The 26,769-nt window shown below is 39.9% G+C and overlaps 1 protein-coding gene across 3 annotated transcripts in view; it reads left to right on the forward strand.

Moving 5' to 3' along the window:
- The window catches only part of LOC107726817 (NACHT, LRR and PYD domains-containing protein 3-like), a 31,414-nt gene extending 5,725 nt beyond the window's left edge, over window positions 1-25,689 (forward strand). For all 3 annotated transcript variants that reach the window (XM_016536517.1, XM_016536516.1, XM_016536518.1), the window contains 8 exons: window positions 446-641; window positions 4,704-4,787; window positions 5,324-7,246; window positions 9,441-9,614; window positions 10,973-11,146; window positions 13,168-13,329; window positions 24,967-25,013; window positions 25,097-25,689. In XM_016536517.1, the coding sequence (XP_016392003.1) occupies window positions 502-641; window positions 4,704-4,787; window positions 5,324-7,246; window positions 9,441-9,614; window positions 10,973-11,146; window positions 13,168-13,329; window positions 24,967-25,013; window positions 25,097-25,659 (3,267 nt within the window). In that variant the 5' untranslated portion in view covers window positions 446-501 and the 3' untranslated portion in view covers window positions 25,660-25,689. The remainder of the gene's footprint in view (window positions 1-445; window positions 642-4,703; window positions 4,788-5,323; window positions 7,247-9,440; window positions 9,615-10,972; window positions 11,147-13,167; window positions 13,330-24,966; window positions 25,014-25,096) is intronic.
- The last annotated feature ends 1,080 nt before the right edge of the window (window positions 25,690-26,769 follow it).

Here is a 26,769-nt window from a genome sequence, read left to right on the forward strand (position 1 = left end):
GGTATCGGTATCGGCAGTTACTGGTTTCTGTGATCGGAGATCGGCCTCAAATCCTGATCGGAGCACCCCTAATCGTGACAACACTAGTATTGAGTTGATGTGCCACTGACTGACGTAAACACATTTTAAGAGTCATGTCTGTGATTAGCCGCAATGCTCAGTGCTGTTAAACACGTCATACTCTTTAGACAGGAGTGAAATTGTGGATGTGTTTGTGGGCTGCTTCCAAAATCGCATACTGTCTTGGGTAGGTACTTATTTCCTACTGTATATAGTAGGAAAGTATGCCATTTTGGATGCAGCCAGACTTACTGTCTTATCAAGGTAAAACATTTTAACATGATCAGCCACTTCGGTCACTGTGCTTTCTCAATTCTGATCACCAGCAAGAACTGAAACTCTGTTGTATCAGATTTCATTGTGTGTTCTTTGTTTCCACATACAGGCCTGAAATCCAGTCTCTCTTCTAGAAAGAAGAGAAGCAGAAAAACAGCCTGTGAAATGAGTGCATATGAGGAGAGAGAGCAGGAGGCTCCTGTTGACGCATCTCCAGGATTCAGCTGTGTGTCTATGGAGAGTAACAACTTAATGTGTCTGCCCCCTGATCTCAGTGATGGACCTGCTGTGACCTTTGACCCTGTGTGAGTATCATGACATTGAGTGTGATTTTTTTTTTAAACATGATGCTGCTGGTTCTTCTCTTTGAATATTTTAATTATAAAAAAGATTCCTCACTCCTCAGTCATTTAACTAGTTAAACTCCTTACAAACCTGCGTGATCACTGAAAAGAAAACTATGCTAAGAAACTTACTATATAAATTGTATATAACATATTAGGGATGCACCAATACCAATTTTTTCAGAACGAGGCCGATATGGTACTTTTATTTTTAGTACTTGCCGATACCGAGTAGCAATACCTGCATTTTCATGCCATTTGTAATCAGTACTGGCTCAGTACTGTAATCACAAGACACTTTCTTGTAACAATGAAGGGAACATTATACATAAATCTTGTAACGGCGATGAACAGATTTTCTAAAATATAAATCAAATTTTTTATCTTCTGAAACATGCTGCGACTTATATCCCAATGCCGCTCATATAATGAAATTAACGTCAAGTAAGCATAATATGCGCGATGCACGTGCACATTTGTATTTGTGCAGAACGAGAGAAACACGTACAGGCTGCTAGTTTCACTTTCGCTTCATATAAAGTTGTGTATGCTTGACGTTTAAAATAAATGTTGTTTGTAGTGAATGCCCCTATAATCTTTGTTTGGCTTATATTTAGTTTTAATCCAAATGATGCGTGTGCTAAGTGAGCGAACAGCAATCAAGATCATGAAACAGAAGTGCTCTCTCTCTCTCTCTCTCTCTCTTTCTCTTTCTCTCTCTCTCCTCCTCTCTCTCCTTACCGTCAATTAACTTAAGTAACTTGTGCATTGTTTTACTTACTTGCTTTTGACATATCCGACTGAACTACAAACTTTCCAGTGATGTCTGAGGGAAAGGTATATTCGCTTGACAAGCTCGTGTATCTGTGCCACCGTGCACTCAATCCACTCTGTGTGCTTTGCTTATCAGCTCAAACACATCAACTATACAGGCGTGAATATCGAATGTTTACCATTATATTAATTACATACATGTACTTTATAGACATCCTTAATCTCTAATAACTTTATTCTGCTCTCTGTTGTTCTGTTGTTTCTTTGTCTGGACACGGCACTGTTCACACACTTTGTGGTATCGGCTTTTAGTATTAGGGCATTTTAATGAGTACGAGTACATGAGTGCAGTATTGGGCCCGATACCAGTATCGTATTAGAGGTGTAACGGTACACTAACATGACGGCTCGGTACGTACCTCGGTTTTGATGTCACGGTTTAGTATGATTTCGATACAGCAGGGGGAAAAACTAAACATTAATTTTTTCTTCTTCTTTTTTTATGAAAGTGGTTTACTGAACAAGTTGCTCTTTTATAAATAAATTCAGTTATAATTAAAATTTTCTTAGTGATGAAAATCTACCTCAGTTTATGCTTTAAACTACAGGGAGCCCTTTTACATTACTAGGTTACAATTAAAAACAGTGCCCAAACTTACATTTAATTACTATTTATTTTTAAATATAATAATGATCAACACTCAACAATGCAAACATGTAAATTGCACATAATGCAGTTTTTAAATGAACTTATAAATGATAACATTTCTATTTGTAATATCATATAATATAATTTTATATTAAATAAATAACACAATATGAAAATAAGTGTCTAACAAAGAAGAGAAATCTCTCAGATGTTATTTGTATATTAAGATATTTCCTTTCTTAATTTTTGCTATGTCACACCACAGGACAAATTTGTTACAGTTCAGTAAAAATGTTAAAAAACACAGTGAAATAATTGAAAAAGCGACCCTTTATATTTTCTCAAAGATCAGTCTTCACACTACATATACATGCATTTCTTCTTCAAAAATGGTCTTTTACAAAAAAGCATTTTTACTGCCTATTTTTCAACTACCCATATACGTATTCTGACTAGCTTTGTGAAATGATCCCACATAAAACATGCCTGAACAAAACAAAAACAGCAGACCATCTGAATGAGAACGCAAATTCACTCTCTGACAGAAGGTGGAGCTTATGGAACAGCATCGATATAGCGTTTCCTAGGTTACCACTGTAAAAAAAACACAGCACTGTGCTTAAACACTACTTTAATATTCATTATGAAAAGACGAGATGAAAAAAAAAAAGTCAAGTCACTATTATTTATATAGCGCTTTTTACAATGCAAATTGTGTCAAAGCAGCTTTACAGTATTAAACGGGGAAATAGTGTCAAAATAGTGTCGTTCTCCTCTGGCCAGACGAAACCAGCAGTTTAATTCTAGGCTGCAACAAAGTCAGATTGTGCAGAGGACTCATCTGGTTCCCGTGGTCTTGTCCCAATGGCCGTCTAGGTGACGAGGTCTTCGCTGGGGATCTGTTTCAGGGGACATTCAAGGCTGTCAAGGTCGTCTCTAGGTGCTGATCCACCATCTGATCTGGATATGTACTGGATCCTGGTGGCTACAGTGACCATATGATCCGGATACTGTCTGGATTTGGGTGGCTACGGTGACCTCGGAATAAGAATGAAACAGACTAATATTAGCGTAGATGCCATTCTTCTAACGATGTAACAAGTACATCGGGTGGTATGGGAAATGTTCCCGGTTCAGGTTGACCTAATTAATGCAGCCTAAAAATGCTTTAACAGATTTTAATTATAGAAATGCGATAGTGTATTATGTGTAAGCCAGGTTAAAGAGATGGTTCTTTAATCTAGATTTAAACTGCAAGAGTGTGTCTGCCTCCCGAACTTTAAAATGTATATGATGTTTAATGGGGAGCCAGTGCAGTGTTGACAGAACCGGGCTAATATGGTGATACTTCCTGGTTCTAGTAAGAACTCTGGCTGCTACATTTTGAACCAGCTGGAGTTTGTTTATTAATGGCGCAGAGCAACCACCCAATAAAGCGTTACAATAGTCTAACCTTGAGGTCATGAAAGCATGAGTTAACGTTTCTGCATTCGACATTGAGAGCATAGGTCATAATTTAGATATATTTTTAAGATGGAAAAATCTGGTTGTACAAATGGTAGAAACATGTTTTTCAAAGGAAAGATTGCTATCAGATAGCACGCCTAGGTTCCTAACTGATGACAAAAATTGACAGAGCAGCCATCAAGTGTTAGACAGTGTTCTAGGTCATTACATGCAGAAGTTTTTGGTCCGATAATTAACACGTCTATTTTTTAGAAAAGCAGTAAGAAATTACTAGTCATCCAGTTTTTTATATCAACTATGCATTCCTTTAGTTTTGCAAATTGGTATGTTTCGTCAAGTAACTAAGAAATATAGAGCTGAGTATCATCAGCATAACAGTGAAAGCTAACACCATGTTTCCTGATGATATCTCCCAAGGGTAAGATGTAAATCGTGAAAAGTAACGGTCCTAGTACTGAGCCAATTGATTATATCAATTGAAATTATTGTTTGAATTTTGTGACAAAATTGACAGAATTTTAAAGCTGAGACCTTGTTTATAACAAAATTAACAAAGCACAAAGCTTATTGTGATTATTGGATGGGGAAACGTGCTATAAGTAATGTTTAGTGATGTTAAGTAATATTTAATGCATTTGCGAAACTATTGCCTTTATCTGGGCCTGAATCTTTGGATTCTGATCCCTCAGGTGCTGTAACATTTTAGATGTGTTCGCTGTTTTAATCGTCACTTTTCATCTGCATGTTTTGAATATTGGATGCCCGTCTTCAACCCCTTATTGACCATTTTTAAATAGCCAAAATGCTCCCAAATAGCTTAATTTGCATCTTCAGTAGAAGACCGGGAGATTGTGTTGTTTCCACCCTGTTTTCATTTTGAGAGTTTCACATGTGCCTGTCCTAGACAATGACCAGTGAACTCAGCTAGTAACAGCCTCACAGAGCATCCATTTGTCTCTTTCAGTGCAAATGAGCTGGTGCACCGGCCCTCTTTTCAGAAGAGGGCAGAGCTTCAAGAGCTCATGCTCCAGCAATAGCAGTGGCCCCCTCTTAAAGGTCCCCTTTAAGACTGATAATTTGCAGAAAAACAATATTTCTCTCTTTTTTTTTTTTTGTCTCTTTCTATTTCTCAGTACCATCAGCAGGAAGAGAAAGAGAGCAGCTTCTCCACTGCAGCCCCCTGATCTCAGTGATGAAGCGGTGCCCTTTGATACTGTGTGAGTATATTCATGTAGAAAGAGACATTCAACACAAAAACAAAGAGTATACACAGAAATAACAAGAGAGAAATATACTTTTTTAGTTTATTTCTGCAATAAAGTTCTTTAGACAGAAAAATAAATGGAAATTGTTCTCTTTTTTTTATCAGCAAATATAACACTAAAATGAAAATCATGATATTAAAAAACAAAACTGAAAAGGAAAAATTCAATAGGTTGTTTGTTAAATAAAGCTGCTTTGTTAAATAGTGCTCTTGTGTGCTTCTCTATGTCTATTCCCTTTTTGTCTAATTACACAAAAGTTAAGGGACACAGTGGGATTTCTGCATCAGTGTAATATTGACAGTAATAAGTATCTGTTGGCCACAACATATTTATTATGATTAAAATGAGCTTATCAATCAAACTTTCTAAATGTGGTTGTGGTATGATTTCAAATAAGATAATTTAATATTAGAGACATAAATATTTTCTCTATTTTGAAAAAGGTCTTTTATATTTGTTTTTGTCTGTTCTGCTTAATGTCTTTTCAGTGGTGGGAGAGCTGACCAGATCAGATATGTGTCCTGTCAGACCTTCACATCTTCCTACAGTCAGAACCAAATCAGTCATCATGACACAGAAGCAGCTCAGCAGCATGATTCTCATCAACCAGTGCAGGATGATCTGCAGAGAGTCAAAGACCAGCACAGAACCAGCATGAAGAACAAGCATGAGAGATTATTTGAGGGAATCAAACTACAAGAGAATCAAACTCTCCTGAACAGGATTTACACACAGCTGTACATCATAGAGGGAGAGAGTGAAGGAGTGAATGAAGAACATGAGGTGCTGCAGATGGAGAAAAGTTACAGGACACTCCAAGACACTCCAATCAACTGCAATGACATCTTTAATCCTTCACCTGAACCAGGATATGAGGAGAAAGACCAAATAAAGACTGTTCTTACTAAAGGCATCGCTGGAATTGGAAAAACCGTCTCTGTGCAGAAGTTCATTCTGGACTGGGCCGAGGGAAAAGCCAATCAGGATGTAGATTTCATGTTTGTATTTCCATTTCGAGAGCTGAACTTGATTAAAGATCATCAGTACAGTCTTCACAGACTTCTGCTTGACTTTCATCCTGAACTTCAAGATCTGGACTCAAAGATTTATGATGAATGTAAAGTTGTGTTCTTCTTTGATGGTCTGGATGAAAGCAGAATCACACTGATGTTTTCAGATGCTCAGAAAGTTTGTGATGTGACTGAGACTTCATCAGTGGCTGTGTTGATGTCAAAGCTCATGAAAGGAGAGCTGCTTCCCTCTGCTCTCATCTGGATCACCTCCAGACCAGCAGCAGCCAATCAGATCCCCTCCAAATACATCCACCGTCTGACAGAAATTCAGGGATTCACTGAGCCTCAGAAGGAGGAATATTTCAGGAAGAGAATCAGTGACGAGCATCAAGCCAGCAGAATCATCTCACACATCAGAAGAGCAAGAAGCCTCCACATCATGTGCCACATCCCCGTCTTCTGCTGGATCTCATCCACTGTGCTTCAAAACCTCCTGAAACAAGATCTCAGTGCAGAAATCCCTCAAACTCTGACTGAAATGTACATCTACTTCCTGCTCATTCAAACAAATATGAGGAACCAGAAGTATGAAGAGAGAGATCCAGAGAAACTCCTGCAGTCCAACAGAGAAGTGATTGTGAAACTTGCTGAACTGGCTTTCAATCAGCTGATGAAGGGCAATGTGATGTTTTATGAGGAGGACCTGAGAGAGAGCGGCATAGACGTCAATGACGCCTCAGTGTATTCTGGGATTTGCACTGAGATCGTCAGAGAGGAGCCTGTGATTTATCACAGGAAGGTTTACAGCTTTGTACATCTGAGCTTTCAGGAGTTTTTTGCAGCACTGTATGTGTTTTTCTGCTATTTACACAAGAACAGTGAGATTCTGAAAATGTTCCTGACAGGAAAGTCCAGAACTCAGTGTGAGAATATTCCTCTGGATGTGTTTCTGAAGGAAGCAGTGAATAAAGCTTTGAGCAGTAAAAATGGACACCTGGATCTTTTCCTTCGATTTCTTCATGGCGTCTCACTGGAGTCCAATCAGAGACTCTTACAGGATGTACTGCTTCACACAGAGAACAACCCTGAGAGCATCAAGAACGTAATCCACAACCTCAAGCGAGGTCAAAAAAACAATGTCAGTCCTGAAAGATGGATAAATCTGACACACTGCCTGATTGAAATGAAGGATAATTCTGTTAAAGAAATGCAGGCATTTTTAAACTCTAAAAAAAATAAAACAAAAAATCTTACACTTGCACAATGCTCAACTTTGGCAAACATGATCCTGATGTCAGAGGAGGTGCTGGAGGAGTTTGACATTAATAAGTACAACATCAAATCAAAAGAGGGCAGAAGGAGACTGGTACCTGCTGTGGGGAACTGCAGAAAAGCTGTGTGAGTGTAAAAATCAAATAATATTGCAATATGAACATAATTTGAAAGTTGTGAGGGGGGTTTCATGAGTATTTTCTGGGTGCGTGTTCACAAGCATAAAACATAATTGACTGCAGTTATGGCTGTGTCAGCTTGACAACTGCCTTTCTGCAGTAGTATGCCAAATGAGTTTTGTGCCAAAACAGTTTTGCGCATATTAATTTTTAACGTGGATATTAAGATACAAGTGAAGTACAAAGCTTTGTTTACAAAAGCAATAATTAGCAGGCAAATGTTACATCGCAACCATGGAAACATTTGAAATCAAGCTAAATGAGAGAGGTGTGTGAGCCCATAAATTAAAATTAAGTCATGCACAGCTTTGTGTTCTGTTTTGTGGGCTGGTGACTTAAATTTCTACAAATGTAACAATATTTCATAAATTGTTCCACTGAAACCTCTTGTTTATTTTCCCAAATCCTCACTGTGTCACCCTCTGTTTTTACAGGGGATTATAAATGTTTATTTTCACGAGTTCCCTCATTTTAGTTAAATTCGGCTATGCTGAACTAATTAATTCCTTCAGTTTAAATTAGTAAAATCTTGGCCACATCAAATATAAATGTCTTGCTCATGTGAAATATATAATTTTCTGTTTGCTATCATTTGAAAACAGTGTCAATTGTTTTCGAATACTGGAAGAAAACATGAAGATATGAGACAAGATATTTTTTTGTCCTGCTCGTGTCCCACAGCCCTCTCAAAGTGCCTGATATATGATGAAACATATATCTTTGTGGGAAATATAATCTATCCAATAGAACTGGATAATGTAATAAAGAATCACTTATATTAGGAAAATGTTAAAGTCACCATAGAATATTATTTTTTAATGGAATATTGTAGTGTTTATTATAAACAATTTATTTGTGCACTTCATTATTTTTTTAATTCATGTGCCCTCGTAATCTTTAATCAAAATGTTAACCTCCCCTCCTCCTCAAAACAACTCATCTTCTCTTCATGTTACAAGCTCTGACTTGAGGGCGGCGCTATCTGGGACTGCCATCAGCCTCATTGACGTCAGTCATGTGAGGGGTAAACACAAGGATAAACAGCTGATGCTTCACTTTATAGAGATCAATGCATTGATCAGCGCTCACGCCAGTCATGGGGGAGTACGGTAACCTTAAACATTAAAAAAAGGATATTAGGATATTATTATTGACACTCTGTGGTCATTAAAAATCCCAGGATGTCATTCGAAAAAGAGTAGGGTTGTAACCCCAGCATCCTGGCCAAATCTGCCCATTGGCCTCTGACCATCATGGCCTCCTAACAATCCCCATATTCGGATTGGCTTCATCACTCTGTCTCCTCCCCACCAACAAGCTGGTGTGTGGTGGGCGTTCTGGCGCAATATGGCTGGCGTCGCATCAAGGTGGATGCTGTGGACTGGTGGTGGTTGAGGAGATTCCCCTTTCTATGTAAAGCGCTTTGAGTGCCCAGAAAAGCGCTATATAAATGTAACGAATTATTATTGTCATTATGACAACATTACTTTTCGCACAAGGCAAAAACATTTTTTCATGAATATGACTTAACCTCATGGAGAATGCACTCAGTCAGTCTGTCTGTCTTTGTCTCTCTCTCTCGCGCTGCTTAGGCTTGTTTAGTGTCGTTGCTCATCCATGTGGTCGTCGTCCTCAATAAATAAAAAGGTTCTTTAAGCAAGGGTATTGGCAGGTATTCCGGCGGAGAGAAATCCCCCACAGCTGACCGCAAACTGGCATTCAGATCTGCCTCCATTTTCTTAGAAACACCTAACGTCCAATGATCCAATCAATTCCCGAAGGACAAAATCAAGTCCCGCCCTCTCATTTCGGATACTGTTTCACTCGGATAGATGTCACATTAGAGAAAAAAAAGACAATCGCAACTTCGGTTTCAGTCCGACTTTAAAAAAATATTTGTAATGGCACTCAGCTATTAAAACGTTCCACAATAAATTACTGTAAAATTAAGAAGAAACAATTATTGAAGCATCACACATAATGCTCATAAAATATGACTTTTAAATAAGTCATGTCTTTACTTCCTAATGTAAAGACCAGAGAGTGAATGGTCAACCAGCATTATCTTTCCTGGTGAAGTTTTTAATCGAGCATGACATCAGCACACCAGCATGCCTTTTAACCATTTCTCCCTTTTTCAGATTAACATCCTGTAAACTCACTGATCAGCATTATGAAATTGTGGCTTCAGCTCTACAATCATTAAACTCTTCTCTGAGAGAGCTGGACCTGAGTAACAATCACCTGCAGGATTCAGGAGTGAAGCTCCTCTGTGCTGGACTGAAGAGTGTCAACTGTCAACTCAACAAACTGAGGTTTGGCTTTTACATTTACTCGTCCAGTTTGTTAACCCTCTGAGGTCGGTGAACCCTCCGGAGCATTCAGTTATAGCAGAAAAACTTGAAATACTTTGTTGTTTTTGGTTGTACAGATAATAGTAAGATACCATTCAAAACTGTAAAACAGAAAAACTGTGCACTTTCTGCCATTCTGGTCTCTGTGAACTTTTACTTTTAAATGAACCAATTCAAATCAAAAACAAGTATTCACACTCTCCTGTGTATGAGGCTGCATAGCTGCTGACTAATCAAAGTGCCTATGACAAAGATGATGACATCGGGGGGCAGGGATTAGGGGTGTGCCCGAAGCGTGAATCCGTATGCAGAAAGGCACGGAAAATGTTTGATCGCGAATCTCGAAAGTGGAAGTAAAATGAGAGCGCGCATTCAAAAGCGGTTTCAATGCCCTGCATATTAGTAGCGGCTCCCTGATGCCCGCAATTTATATACAGTGTAATTACCCAATGATATAATTGCGAGAGAAAGTATTGAAATATTTATTTTTATCCTCCCATCTCGTAGGCTATTTATTCCCTTTAGGGGTTCCGTAGTACACTTAATTTCCTTTCCGAACACGGAATTGGGATGCGGGGGGTATGGGGGGAGGGGGGGATCACAATGCCGGCTCAACATCGTGCTGTCTGTCAGCCATCGGCGATGGACGATTGCATCGTTTATTTTGCCCAACCCTAATGATGACTCTTGTCCACGATCTAAACCCCTCTTTTAATTCTGCCATGCAAAGACTGCAACTAATTTGACATTAGTTTAAAGTCCCATCTAGAGTTTATAAACAAGACACTAAAATGCATTTTTCCATCAGTCACTGATTATCCTTTCACATGAGATATATATATACAGTGGGTACGGAAAGTATTCAGACCCCCTTAAATTGTTGCTGTTTTTGTTGTCGACATATTGAATAGTGGGGAAAAACATGTTTTTCTTTTATTTTTACTTAGTTGATCACATTACTGCATATTGATAATAATATAAAAAAATGAAAACTATCTAAAACAAAATCAGATTTATAGCCCACTAACAAGTAACATTAGTCAAAACAGAAAATGTTTTTATTTGTCTGTTAAACTTATTTTTTTAATCGTTTTTACAGTCCTCTACAAGGGGTGTTGCAGGACCCTCAGCATTCCCACATCCCATGTCTAAAATCTAAAATATCTCTTAAAATGCATGTTAACATTAACACTTTTTTGTTGATTATCTGGCTGTTTGGTGAAAATGATGACTGTCACATTTGGCCTGCAGGTGGCCTCGAAGCACTTTTGTTATTGTATTATCTCTTTATTACATTAACACTTAGAATACTTTTGTAGATTATCTGGCTGTTCGGTGACAGAAGAAGGTTGTGCTGATCTGGCATCAGCTCTGAGTTCAAACCCCTCACACCTGAGAGAACTGGATCTGAGTAACAATGACCTGCAGGACTCAGGAGTGAAGCTGCTGTGCGCTGGACTGAAGAGTCCTAACTGTCAACTCAACATACTTGGGTATTAAATGATGTATTTAACTCACAGTGCAGAGAATTCTGGGAAACATACAGCACCTGGTCATCAATTTAAAAAAAATGAACTAATCAAATGGATTGGATCTTAGAAAGCTTTGAGCGCATCTATCTCTGGCTCAGCGCAAGCCAAATCACGAAAGTATGTTTGAATTTAGCAGTGAATGTTCTAAATACACCGGTAATCGTCTGCATCGAATGGTTAAAATCAATGCATTTTGAAGGGTTGTAGGGGGGCCAATCGAATCTGAGGTGGCACAAATCAGATCCAAGGGGTACCCCTCATTTGAAAATGCGTTCAGTGGCTTCAGAACGTATACGTATACACAGTTTAGGGGCTTCAGAATAGAGATCGACCGATATGGGTTTTTCTATAACCGATGCCGATGTTTAGAGGTCAGGGTCAGCCGATGGCCGATATGTGCTGCCGATTTTTAGGGCCGATATCTTGAAGTTTTCCCCTTCATTTGCATGCTAAAATGTCACACTAATAATAAGTGGATGCACAACATACAAATATCGTCCCGATATATCGGCCGACCGATATATCGCTCGACCTCTACTTCAGAACGTGCATATATACACATATGGTTCTTTATTTTTTAAATAACACTTATTATTAAACAAACACTTTACTTTGATACCACAGCAAAAATTAGTAGCATATAGGGATGCAATGATTCACTCAACTCATGATGCGATACGATTCACAATACTAATTTCAATATACGATTTTCTCATTTTTTTTTAACAAAACGAGACTTTAGACAAATTATAAATGAAAAGGTGTCCTTTTATTATTTCTCAAAGTGCTGCACATTTGTTTGTGAAATTAAAATGTAAAATAATAAAACTAACCTGACATTTTAAAACAAATCCCACTACAAATAAATAAATAATACAAATACATGAAATCTCTTCATACAAACAAACTAAGGCTTTGCCTGTGCTCTTTCCATTTAAAATTAGAGGCAACCACTGCATTTTAATCACAATCCAAACAAAGATGCTAAATACAGGTTATTTAGATTGCAATTAGATATTACAATTAGATTTAAAAATTAACCGCCTGTGTTTACAAGAATACTTGACTAGACAGGTATTTTGAGATAACTTTGTGCGCACATGTTCACTGAAGTGCAAGGAGTCGTGAAAGAGGAATCAATTCTGTGTTCACAAGCTGTCTGAAACGCTACTCTCTGTGTGCACACTTTGAGTGAGTGTGCACAGAAAAGGGTGGTGATACATTTTGGTAGCCCGACTAGAAGATACTATAGCCCCGGGATGCCGGGCTAGCGATTTTTCACCATAATTTGGATGAATATTCAACACCAAACTGTCTACATCACAAAGTTTTGATTGTGGTATCCCAAACATTGTTTTCATAATGTGAGGCGCAATGTAAACAAACAACGTTTTATACCATATTGTTAATGTCGCATTTTATAATGTCAGACCTTTCAGATATATTTACATTACACTGGCTCATTCACTAGTAGTGGTATGCAAATACAATTAGCTTACCTGTTGTTAAGAGAATGCAGTGTTTAACTAATCTGAACGATCAGGCCAGTGCTGCTTCCTCAAGAAAGTTTATAATTTTCACGTGTTTTAAGCCTTGTCAGATTAAACAAAGTGTTTTAAGCCATTCAAGCACGAGATGGCACAAAAGAGATTTCAATGTGGTGCTCACGCACTGTGATAGATCGTTTCTGTGCACCGCAACTTGGACAGGATGTGAGTACCAAATTGACCTTGCATACAGTCCTTTAAAAATATTCAGGTAGGTCTAACAGAAATCCAGGTAGGAAATATAGACCGAAATTAAATAAAGTAACCTGCATCATCTTCACTGTATAAATAACATTTATATTAATCCTTAGTCAATCTATAAAAGTTATTAAATCAAGAGCAGTGAGTGATTTTCTAATTTGCTGTTTGATAAATATTAAGACAGACAGCAACTGGAATATTAGGCTGCTGTTACTTTAAAACTTGTTGTTGTAGATTATCTGGCTGTTTGGTGACAGAAGACAGTTGTGCTGCTCTGGCTTCAGCTCTGAGTTCAAACCCCTCACACCTAAGAGAGCTGGATCTGAGCTACAATCACCCAGGAGAATCAGGAGTGAAGCTGCTCTCTGAAACACTCAACCATCTGGACAAACTCAAGTAAGTTGAGTATTAACAGTCATCCTGTCTTCTGTGATTGTGAGAGAATCTGTCATTGTTTTTATGGTTGTCATGAGATGCTGCTTTGATTCTCAAAAAAAAGAATGAAGCCCAACTTCCTTTAAAACATAAAATACTGAATTATGTCCCACTTGGATACTGAGCTTCACAGAGACTCTATGAGAACATTGTGTGCCAATTGGAAAAAGAGCATCTATATGTTCATTGGAAACTGGGCTTTAAATCACTGTGTTTTTGACCTGGATTGAAGCTCTCTCTAAGTCTGGCCACACGTTTGAAGAATTTAAGGCAGATTTTATGCCTGATTTGCACCCCTGAACGATTGGGGGCGTGGCCCGATTCGAGGCTTGTTGCAAATGATTTTTTGTCCAAAAAATCCTTTATTGTGTGGTGTCATTACGATTATATAACTCCTCCCGATCGAGACGGAGTGTCCCCGAAATCCAATCGTAAATATTAGAGCCCGACCGATATATCGTTTTGCCGGTTTTATCGGCCGATATGAGCCTGTCGCAGATATATCGGTATCGGCTAATTTGCCGCCGATATGCCACCGATATGAAATTTTTTTTACAGAACATAAAATGCAGATAAAGTGCTTGTAAATGGTGTAATTACATAGTTTGCCCAGCAGAGCGCGCTCCATTGATTGCTACTGGCGACCTGGATGAAACTCTTTAAAGCTTAAGTGTATAGAATACCATTGAAACTTTGAATGGCCATATCTCCGTAATGGCGTGGCAGATCCGCACCAAATTCGGGGGATCCCTTCAGCTCGAGGAACCCTCTCGAACGCCAAATCGAATGTACGTCTCGAGGCCCCCTTTCGAATGAGACCACCCCGGCGTCGATAGCCCCTGGGGTCCGGGAGTTATGGGCGGTTAAATTCGCGTTCGGGCGCTGACCAATCTGGCGATCCTGGGGGGGCTACCGACGCGCTCGTTCGAGAGGGCTATATATAGAGAGAGGGATATATCGATATCTGCCTTTTTAACTCCCTAATATCGGTATCTGTATCGCCCCCCCAAAAAACCCATATCGGTCGGGCTCTAGTAAATATTAAACATGACTCTTGATCAGGCTGCCTCTGACGTGATACCCTGCGATAGCCCATTAGAGTGAGCAAGTGTCACCTAACGGATGTTGCGTGCTTCTGTAGCTGAAACTTGGTAGCCACAAACATGCCACAAAAGCAGAGTACTGAGAAAGAACCACCCATATTCTTTTTTTTAAAATATATTTTGCTTTAAACTGTGCAACAAAACACACACCAGGAGACCCAGCTGACAACATCGATTGTCCTCCATGAGTTTTTCTTATCTTGTCACGTTTGATCTTGAAGGTCTCTGTGAGATCTTGTCACTGTGAAATCGTTCCTACAGTCAACAAGTGTGTGGTCTCGCAGTCTGGTCAAATCGTCTAGTGTGCGCATTCAGAGAATTATAAGGCTAAAATAGGTTGAAACTGTCTTCATGCCTGTGGTCTCCTATGATTTTAAAATCTGTTAAGATTTGAAAATCCTCTAGTGTGTCCTAGGCCTTAGCTTCTCTTTGACGATTTGATGAGAGGCCTGTTTCAGAAAGGAGGTTAAGTGAAAACTCTGAGTATGTTAATCCTGATATGAGGGAAACTCTGGGTTTTCTGTTTCAGAAACAGTTTGGATTAGAGAACATTTAATTATGTGAAATCTTGTTTGATTCACATATGACTGATGCATTTGACTCACATTAGGTTTATTAATTTGTTTGTTTAAACTATGTAATCTAAATGGATGGAAAATTTGTATACAATTGAAATACATAAAACTTTAATTTTTTTGAGTGTATGTTACGTCATCGGGTGATTATATAAACTGGTGAATCGCTTAGTTGAACCAGTTAATTGAAACAAATTGTCCAAAATAACTAGTTTGCAAAAAATAATTGGACTTCCTCATTTGCTTGAGGCTATGGATTACAGGTAATATTGCTGAAAATAATGTTTGCTTTGTAAGACCTCAATATATCATCAGTAACCACAGGTATTACTTTTGTCTTGCCTTTTTGACTCTCAAGTGACAGTAGCCATTTTATGAATCCCCAAAGACCAATGTTTCGAGAAGGGTCTTGCGCTTGCATTCTCAGATTTGCACTCTCCGTCAACTGCACTTCCTCTGCAAGTGACGTCACTTGTAATCGACATTTGCATTCTCCACTATCTGCGACGTCACTTGCACTTGACACAAAAAAATTCGAAGAATTATTGCAAACGGGGTAAAGAAGCTGCAATGATTATATTATAAGTATTTTAGTATTGTAACAAGACCAAAACATTTTTGTTTTCAAAGATTTCTGTTGTGGCTTGTGCCTTTATTGTGAGAGAACAATAAATGCAGTATTCATAACGGCTAGCGAATGAGAGGTGAAGGCCACAATTAGGGCTGCACGATAAATCGCATGCGATATTTAACGCGCATCTCACAATACTAATGTTTTCCACCAGAGGGACAATTCCTTTTAGGTCTTAAAATCTGTGTAAATGGCTCTATAGATTAAAAAAGGAAACAAATCGCCACCTATCGCTATATTTTTATTTTATTCTGAACCTATTTCACAAGGAGAATTTTCACAACTATGAACAATTTGTATTACTGAACAAATAAAATAATGGAAACGGATAACCATAACAATAATACAATGTCAAAAATAACAATAAAACTTAATAACACTTCCAAAGCAGTTCCAACTATTCTTACAAATATTACTGCATTAGACATTTCCAAAAACCAAATTGCAAAAAATTACTTTTTACAATATTCATTGTAATATCACTAAAATCAAAATGGTGTAACGGAATGCTCCTAAAAAAGAAAATCCAATTGCAGCATTTATTGAAGAGTCCAATAACAGAGTAATCCACAACAGAGCAAAATGCAAAAACGCATGCACAAAGTAATCCACAAAAAGGGAACCCGTAAAAACAGAGCAACAGAAAACACGTAACGGAAAGTAATAAACCAGCAAAAAAAGACAGGAGCAGAATCCAGACGCTCCACAAAAAGTCAATGAAATCAAGGAGGGAGGCGGAACGGAGGCGGACCAGGGGGAGGGATGGCGGGCCAGGTCCATGTAGTAAAAGAGGTCTGAAAACAGAGGTAGGCAAGAGGCCAGGGCCGGCAGGGCAGGAGGCCAGGGCAAAGAGCACCAAGGCGGAGCCGAAGACCACCACAGCAGAGCAGTTGGAACCGAAGGGCCCCATGGCGGAGCAGACGACCACCACAACAAGGCCGACGGAACCAAAGATCCACACAGTGAAGCTTACAAGGCAGATAACCTCCCTGGAGGATCAGACAGGACTGCAATGAAGAGCACAGCAAAATTAATAACCTCTATGGCCATAACAGGGACAGGCAGATAACTCAGCAACGATCTCCTTGACCAAAACAGGGCAGACTGAGTGTTCAGAAGTGGGAGCCACCACCTCGGGAAGAATGAGAATAGACTGAAGAATGGACAAATGGACTGGAACGAGCTCAGGAGTGAACTCGTAGACTTGAGTGGGCTCTGGAGTGAACTTATAGACTTGAGTGGGCTCTGGGGTGGACTCATTGACTTGAGTAGGCTCTGGGGTGGACTCATTGACTTGAGTGGGCTCTGGAGTGGACTCATAGACTTGAGTGGGCTCTGGGGTGGATTCAAACTTGAGTGGGTTCTGGAGCGGACTCGGATGGGAGCGAACTCTGAAATGAACTCGTAGACTTGAGTGAGCACAGGAGCAAATTCATAAACTGAAGCGGGTTCTGAAGTGGACTTTGAGGACTCTCAGACTGAAGCGGGCTCTAGAGCGGACCCTGAGGGCTCCCGGACTGGAACGGACTCTGGAGTGGACTCTGAGGGCTTCTGGACTGGAGCGGACTCTGAAGGTTTCCGGACTGGAGCAGGTTCATGAGCAGACTCTTGAGGGCTCCCGGACTGGAGCAGACTCTGGAGTGGACTCTGAGGGCTTCTGGACTGGAGCAGGTTCATGAGTGGACTGGACTGGAGGGGACTCTGAAGTGGTGCTTCATTCGCTACCATCCGGAAACCTCAGAGGAGCTGCTGAAACAGTTCTACTCCGCCATCATTGAATCTGTCCTCTGCACTTCTATAACTGTCTGGTTCAGCTCAGCTACCAAATCTGACCTCAGAAGACTACAGAGGGTAGTCCGGACTGCTGAGCGAATCATTGGTACAACCTTCCCTTCTCTCCAAGACCTGTACTCATCCAGAGTGAGCAAAATGGCTGGCAAAATCACTATGGACCCCTCACATCCAGCACACTCCCTCTTCCCTCAGGCAATCCCATCTCATGAACACTTGACAATAACTGTGGAACACACACTATTTATTCACTCATACACTTGTTTATCTAACACACATACTCAGTCTACATTTCAATTTGCACATAATATACCTGTAGAGAGAAGATGTCTCACCCATAGACCTGTACATACAATTGTCGATTTGTATATATATTTTTTATTCCTTATTTTACTTGTTCTATTTTTTATTTATTTTTATTTATTATTATCTGTGTTTTTTTGTTCTGTCACTGTCATTCTGTTACACTGTGGAAGCTTCTGTCACGAAAACAAATTCCTCGTATGTGTAAACATACCTGGCAATAAAGCTCATTCTGATTCTGATTCTGAAGTGGCCCATGCCCGCAGAACAGCCCAGAGGTTAAAGGCAAAGACGGCCTTCTTGATTATGGCCGCAGCAGTGAAATCGAGCGGCACTGTAGTGATCTCTGAGATCACTGGAGTCGGGTCCTCCAGGACCACCGGACTTGGGACCACTGGAGTCAGGTCCTCCAGGACCACCAGACTTGGGACCACCGGAGTCGGTTCCTCTAGGACCACCTGACTTGAGATCACTGAAGTCGGGTCCTCCAGGACCACCGGACTTGGGTCAGACTCATAGACTGGAGCGGGTTCTGATGCAGATTCAAGGACTGGAGCGGGCTCTGTGAGAACTGGAGTGGACCTTGCTGCCCTCCTCCTTCTCGATCTCCGCTTCTCAGTGGGAGTCAGAAGGCCAGGGCTCGTAGGAAAATCCCTACAGAAGGGCTCTGATTGACCTGGTATAGCCCACTTACTACGCTGATGGAGATACTTGACAACCCCTGAAGTCTAGGATCCTGAGTCCCTCCATCTCCCACTGGGGCAAAGGATTATCCAGAGAGACATTAAAAAGATCTTTAAGCGCAGTCTCATTGTAATTCAGCCCCACCGCAAGAGTCCAAAAAGTCTGGGCAGAACCTCCTACCTCCATTCCCTGCTGCCTCAGAGCCCGAAGTCGAGCCATCTGCTCCTTCTTAGTGGCAGGAGGAGATATCCGGATATCCATAGTCCAAAAACAAACAAAGTAAATCTGCTGGATCTTGAAGTGGCTGGTTTATTCTGTCATGGAATGCTCCTAAACAAGAAGATCCAATTGCAGCATTTATTAGGGATGGCTGACGCGAAACTGATGTTTCGACACGGTGTCAAGATGCTGAAGCGCAGATATTTCGAAACACTGCTCCGAAGTGAGATTCAAAACATCCTTGTCATGTGACTAAGGCGAATCAAAGCATTGGGGCATTTCACAAGTGTTTTGAGACCCGAATCTGCTCTTGATCGACAAGGTCGGGAACAAACCAGACAATCGCACATCTGTCTTAACCTAACTCCTGTAAAGTATAAAAGTAGAGTTAATGCAGCAGAACAATTAATATATTTAAATAAAAATATTTATATGTAAAAAATGCCAGATGTTGTGGCTTGATGTATTTTATTAATGTTCATTTTTTCATGACCAAAATAACATATTCACAATGAGTTCATTCAGTTGTCATAGAGATGTTACAACACATTACAAGAACAGAACAATAAAAACACAACTTTTAAATATTTATTAAAATTATATACATGCTTCACCCGGGATTCGAACCTTAACTGACAGGTTCTGACAACATGCCAGTCATGCAAACTAACAACTCCCCCAACCCACATGGTGAAATGATCTGATCTGATCTGGATATGGACTGGATCCTGGTGGCAGCAATCACCATCTGATCTGGATACAGACAGGATTTGGTGGCTACGGTGACCTCGGAATAAGAAAGAAAACAGACTAATATTAGCGTAGATGCCATTCTTCTTACGATGTAACAAGTACATTGTGTGTTATGGGAAGTGTTCCCAGTTCTGGTTGACCTAATTAATGCAGCCTAACAATCCTTTAACAGATTTTAATTATAGAAATGCAGTAGTGTGTTATGTGTAAGCCAGGTTAAAGAGATGGGTCTTTAATCTAGATTTAAATTGACAGAGTGTGGCGCGGGACAACTCTTGATGGGCGAGTGTGGGTGCGGGTGGGAAGAGACCCGTGTGTGTGCGGGATGCGGGAGAATAAAATGATTCGCGGGACTCCCGCAAAATAGAAATTATCTAAACATAAAGTGTCTAAAACATATAAATTGTTATTTATCTGTTGCACTAAAGCAAAAAGAACAACTAATATTAACATTAAAATAATTAGCGCGCAAGCTAGACATAGTTTCCATTTATAATGTAGCCAATCACAGACTCAGCTGTTGATTTCTGGAACGCAATGGCCAATCAGAGGTGATTAAGTTAGAATCTACTCACCGCAGTGCTGAAATTGCGTGCTCACGAATCCTCTGAAAACAATCTAGATTACTTTTATGCTGGCTTTTGCGGGCGGGAGCGGGACACAACATGAATGTCGCGGGCGGGAGCGGGACTGAAAAATCCGTCCCGTGCAGGTCTCTATTCCAGAGTTTGGGTGCTAAATAGAAAAAGGATCTGCCGCCCGCAGTTGATTTTGATATTCTAGGTATTATCAAATTGCCAGAGTTTTGAGAACGCAGCAGACGTGAAGGACTATAATGCGATAAGAGGTCGCTCAGGTATTGAGGTGCTAAACCATTCAAGGCTTTATAAGTAATTAACAAGATTTTAAATGTTTTATTAACAAAGTTCTGGAGGACCACAATCAGTAATCAACCTAATCATCAGCATAACGGTGAAACCTAACACCATGTTTCCTGATGATATCTCCCAAGGGTAACATGCAAAGAGTGAAATCCATACTGTACTTGTGATTGATATAATACCTCTTCATTCACTGCTACGAATTGGTGGCAATCAGATAAGTAAGATTTGAACCATGACAATGCACTTCCTCTAATGCCAACATTAATTTTCTAGTCTATTCAAAAGAATGTTGTGGTCAATAGTGTTGAACGCAGCGCTAAGATCCAGTAGCACTAATAGAGAGATACAACCACGATCAGATGATAAGAGCAGGTCTTTTGTAACTCTAATGAGAGCATTCTCAGTACAATGATACGGTCCTGACTGGAAATCCTCACAGATACCATTTTTCCCAAAGAAGGAACATAATTGTGAGGATACTTACTTTTCTAGTATCTTTGACAGAAATATTTGAGATCGGTCTGTAATTAACAAGTTCTTTGAGGTCAAGTTGTGTTTTTTAATGTGAGGCTTAATAACAGCAAGTTTGAAGGTTTTGGGGACATATCCTAATGACAATGACGAATTTATAATAGTCAGAAGAGGATCTATGACTTCTGGGAGCACTTCTTTTAGTAGCTTAGGTGGAATAGGATCCAACATGTTGTTGGTTTAGATGATTTGACAAGTTTATACAATTCTTCCTCTCCTATAGTAGAGAAAGAATGGAATCGTTCCTCAGGAGCTCTATAGCGCACTATCTGATGCGATACTGTACCGGACGACTGCATGGTTACAATTTTATCTCTAATATTATCGATCTTGGCATTAAAGTAGTTCATAAAGTCATTACTGCTGTGTTGTTGGGAAATGTCAACGCCTGTTGAAGCTTTATTTTTCATTAATTTAGCCACTGTATTGAAATAAAAAACCTGGGGTTATGTTTGTTTTCTTAGAAAAGAGACGAAAAGTAATCAGATCTAGCAGTTTTTAGTGCTTTTCTGTAGGATAGGGTACTTTCCCGCCATGCAACATGAAATAACTCTAGTTTTGTTTTCCTCCAGCTGCGCTTCATTTTCTGGGCTGCTCTTTTTAGGGCGCAAGTGTGCTCATTATACTACGGTGTCGGACTGTTTTTCTTAAGCGTAAAGGAGCAACCGTATCTAAAATGCTAGAAAAGAGAGAGTCCATAGTTTCTGTTATATCAAGTTGTTCTGAGCTATTGGATATGCTGAGGAATTGTGATAAATCAGGAAGATTACTTACAACAGTCTTTTGTGGTAGAAGTGATGGTTCTACTATACTTGTAACAAAGAGTAGAATTTACAGTTTTAGCTATATGGAGTTTACACAAGACTAAATGATCTGAAATATCATCGCTTTGCTGCAGAATTTCAACACCATTAACATCAATTCCATGTGACAGTATTAAATCTAGAGTATGATTTCGACAATGAGTAGGTCTTGACACGTGTTGCCTAACCCTAATAGAGTTCAGAATGTCTATGAATGCTGATCCCAATGCATCTTTTTCATTATCAACATGGATATTAAAATCACCAACAATTAAAACTTTATCTGCAGCCAGCACTAACTCAGATATAAAATCAGCACATTCTTTAATAAAGTCTGTATGGTGCCCTGGTGGCCTGTATACAGCAGCCAGTACAAACGAAACAGGGGATTTATCATTAACATTTGTTTCTCTGGACAATGTTATATGAAGCACCATTACTTCAAACGAGTTATACTTGAAGCCAGCCCTCTGAGAAATACTGAAAATATTGTTATAAATTGTAGCAACACCTCCCCCTTTAACTTTTGGACGCAGCTCATGTTTATAACAGTAATCTTGGGGGGTAGACTCATTTAAAATAATGTAATCACCAGGTTTTAGCCAGGTTTCTGTCAAACAGAGCACATCTAGTTTATGATCAGTAATCATATCATTTACAAAAAGTGCTTTCGTAGAAAGGAACCTGATATTCAATAAGCCAAGCTTTATCATTTGTTTATCCATATTGCATCTGTTTTTTATTTGTTGAACATCAATTAAATTGTTACTCTTAATTTGGTTTGGACATTTTTTGTATTTTCTAGTTCGGGGAACAGACACAATCTCTATAGTGTGATATCTAGGTGAAAGAGTTTCTATGTGCTGAGAATTAACTGATTTCTGTGACATGAGGCGGATAGCAGTCGGTCGGTTTAGCCAGTCTGTCTGCTTCCTGACCTGGGCCCCAGTTAGTCAAGTACAAACTCTAAGACTATGTGCCATATTTCTAGAGAGAAGAGCGGCACCACCCCAGGAGGGATGAAGACCATCTCTTTTCAACAGGTCAGGTCTGCCCCAAAAACTCATCCAATTATCTATGATGCTCTTCTTCCTAGTATGTGCATTTTAAAAATGTTTTCCCGATGAATCCTGGACTCCTGCTCAAAGTGATAAATTAATATAACGACATCTACAAAATCAACAATAGGCCCGCGAAGCTGTTGTCGTTCCATCCTGACAGATGACAGCTTAGTGGAATCCCGGAAAATAAATCGTGAAACTTTGACCAATGAGAGAACCGTTTACTCGCGCATGACTTGTATTAACAAATTTGGTCCATTTAGAAACATTGCCATATGAAAGCGAACCGCACCAAGAATAAAAAAAAGCAACATTGTAATAATTTTAATCCCTGTTTCGGAACAAAGCAATCGATCTACAGGTGTGAAAGCACCAGTCACCGTTATTAAGACTGAGGCATATTAATATCACTCCTAATTCTACCGAGAAAAGACTACAGAGGGCCACAAAGAGGCACTGGGAAGAGAAAGAAATAGAGAATATAATTTCAGTCAGACATGTGGATATTCCTTTCCACAGTTTTATTTTTTTCCACCCCCCCTTCGTTCTCTGGAGGTTTCGAGGCGAGCCGTTGAAAGAACACAACAACAGCGTCTCCGGGCACCACTTAGACATCCAGCCATTGAGTGACGACAATCTACTATACATCTCATCGCCACGTTAAGCAGGGAGAGGACCAAAGCATATTACAGTGTCTGACATCGTGCTTGCAAGTTCACACACCTCTTTAACATTATTTTTAGTGATCGAACATCAGAACATCATTAGTGCCGACGTGAATAACAATCTTACTGAATTTATATTTAGTATTAGCCAGCACTTTCAAATTTGCCAAGATGTCAGGCGCTCTGGCTGAGCGGTGTTTTGACCCACGACTATGCCGCCTCACAGTCACCCAGTTGCCCTGCTGCACGGGCTCTAGAACTGGAACCGAACAATGTACAGGACACCCTGAGCTAGTCGCATCCAAAGCCATATCTACAGCCCTCACATTCTTATTATCCTCAGTTAAGGTTTGGATGCATGTCTCTAGTTATAAAATCTTCTCTGTTAGCCTAACTATTTCCCTGCATTTATCACATGTGAATCCCTCGTCGCCGACAGAGAGAGATAAACTGTACATGTGGCAAGCAGTGCAAACAACAATAGCAGGAGAAGAAGTTATTACTCACCGTGATTGATGAATGATTCTGACTTACCACTGTTGTTTGATGAACTTGTGAAAAACGGAGCGAGAAAAAAGAGAAAAGAAAACGGTAATAGATGCGAATGGAAACTAATGACAATGAGAATGAAAAGATAACCGGCTAACGAATGCTAATGTGCTGAACTCGTGGTTTTAGATTAAAAGCGAACGATCAAATTATTCAATTTAGTTTGATAGATAATATCAGAAGTATGGTGGGAATTAAGTTATATTTTATCACTTTAAACAACAGAGAGTGATACTAAGATAGAGATTCAACAGAAAAACAGGGCTCAACAGCATGCAGGGGTTCATGCAGCCTACTTTTAAATTTTAAGAGATTTTGGTTGGGTAGTGGAAGGGTGTTAGCCATGAGGCTTTGACACATGAGTACTCTTATACAAACACAATTTAACAATTTTATTAATGACCACAAAAAATTATTATTATAAAATGGGTTGTTCTGATTACGGATGCTGATTGCCTGAGACCTTGTTCTCCTCAGCATCGTGGAGAGAGTTATGATGACAGACTTGACACAACGTAAGACTGAGTAGTTTGCAAGTTGTCTTCACTGTCCGTTTCATTTTTTCTTTCACTTTCTTCCTGTCCATCTGGCGAGATTTTGCATCACTTCTGGCCGTAGCTGTATCCCTTCTAGCCACAACCACATTAATGTGATTAGCATGTTTTCTGATAATAGCCTGATGAACACTTTTAACATCTCACTAGTATGTTTTAGAAGATGATGTAAGTTTGAAGTAGTTAAAATGGCTTGCAGTTTGAAGGTTTTGAGTTTATGCGGTCTCTTTCTCAGACAGAGATCACTGTGCATTTACTATGGCGTTTAGTGTGCATTCTAGTGCGTTGCTGCTTAGTTGCTAGGGTGTTTTGGGTGGTTGCTAGGTTGCTTGAGACCGATATAAAAGAGTTTGTGTAAAACAATCAAATGAAAAAAGATGAGAGTTTGTGTCCTCAATATGAGAAGATTTTGTGTGTTTGTGTGAGAAACTAATAGACACTGTGTGTGTGTGTGTGTGTGTGTGTGTGTGTGTGTGTGTGTGTGTTTTCTAGTGTGGATCATGGAGGAGAATTCAGGATCACATCAGGACTCCACAAATGTAAGTCCTCAATAAGACACACAGTTTTCTTGTTTGTAGTTTAGTTGTAAATGTGTGTGTTGTAATGTGTGTCTTGTGTTCAGACGCCTGTGATCTCACACTGGATCCAAACACAGCAAATGTTTTCCTCATTCTGTCTGAGGAGAACAGAAAGGTGACATATGTGAAAGAGGAGCAGTCATATCCTGATCATCCAAACAGATTTGATGGGTATAATCCTCAGGTTCTGTGTTCAGAGAGTCTGACTGGACGCTGTTACTGGGAGACTGAATGGAGTGGAAATGATCCTGAAATAGCAGTGGCTTACAAAGAAATCCAGAGGAAAGGAGTGAGTTGGAGTTATGACTGTGTGTTTGGATATAATGTGAACTCCTGGAGTCTGATCTGCTCTGATCACAGATTCACTGTCCGTCACAATGATAAGGAAACTGTCATCTCTGCCGCTTCAGACTCCTGTAAGAGAGTAGGAGTGTTTCTGGACGAGTCGGCCGGCTCTCTGTCCTTCTACAGCGTCTCTGACACACACACACTCACACACTTACACACATTCACACACACATTCACTCAACCACTACACGCTGGATTTAGAGTTTATTATAACAACTCTTCAGTGTCTCTGTGTCACATTAAGCACACACACAACTGACTGACACACACAAACTCTCACATACATACACACACACAGAGTCCCCTGCAAACATGTCCTTGCGGGGCCCATGCTGGCTTTTTGCGGGCACAGTGGGCTAGGTCCAGCCCACACCAAACCTAAACAGGCCCAGTGCGGGCTTGCCCAGGTGAGGCCCACAGCTTTGGGCTCACCGCAGGCTCTCTGTGAGCAGCCTACACTATGGGACTGCCCACATTAATCCAATGATGCCCCAGTGTGGGCCAGACATGAGCCTGTTAATAAGAATTTTGTCGGGGCAGTTTTCTTCCTTACCACTAGGGGTGCTAAGGTGTTTTAGGTTTCCTTAAGTAAAGCCATGTGGTAGAGAGAGTTAGCAAAAGGTGGCTAAATTGTCATTGAAACGACAAACTGTGGATTTAAATGTCCCATTAAGTAGAACTGAGGGAAAGAGTATTATAAAATCTCGAATGACGGATAAATGGCAACAATACTGGGATATAAACGATACGGGTCGACATCTTTACAAAGGGATGTAAGCGATACTGGTCGACATCTTTATAATATTCAGGAAAAAGTCGGTGTTGGCAGAATGAGGGGCAGAAACAGAAAAGAAGAGGTTTTGTTCACTCGGCTTAGAATAGGACATACTAGACTGAATCAGACAATATTCAAAATAGGCAAACATCCAACAGGTTTGTGTGAAAATTGTGAGGTAACTGAATCAGTAGCTGTGTTTACATGGACCCTACTAATCCGATCGTAATTGGACTAGAAGCACAATCAGAATAAAAATGTCACATGTAAACACGTCAATCGGATTGAATTGGCCAGATCCGACTAAAATTTCGATCGGATTGTAAAGGGTGGTTTATTCCTTTTGTAATCCGAGCGAGAGGACATGTAAACACTTGATCGGATTGAAAACCGAAACTGGAAAGTACTGCGCATGCGCAGTGACGTAGAAATAGCGTAATGACGTATGACGCGCGGAACGAGCTGTTCTTCCTGGCGAATAAAGTGTCATAAATGAGTGTCCCGTCTGTCATTATAAAACTCCCCTTTCACTCAGCATCTGTGAAGTGGAGCAGGACAACGTCCCACCAGTCCTTGTTTAAGACTTATCAACAG

This window comes from Sinocyclocheilus rhinocerous, unplaced genomic scaffold (genome assembly GCF_001515625.1).
Source record: "Sinocyclocheilus rhinocerous isolate Xijiao unplaced genomic scaffold, SAMN03320098_v1.1 scaffold1447, whole genome shotgun sequence".
Lineage (NCBI taxonomy): Eukaryota > Metazoa > Chordata > Actinopteri > Cypriniformes > Cyprinidae > Sinocyclocheilus > Sinocyclocheilus rhinocerous.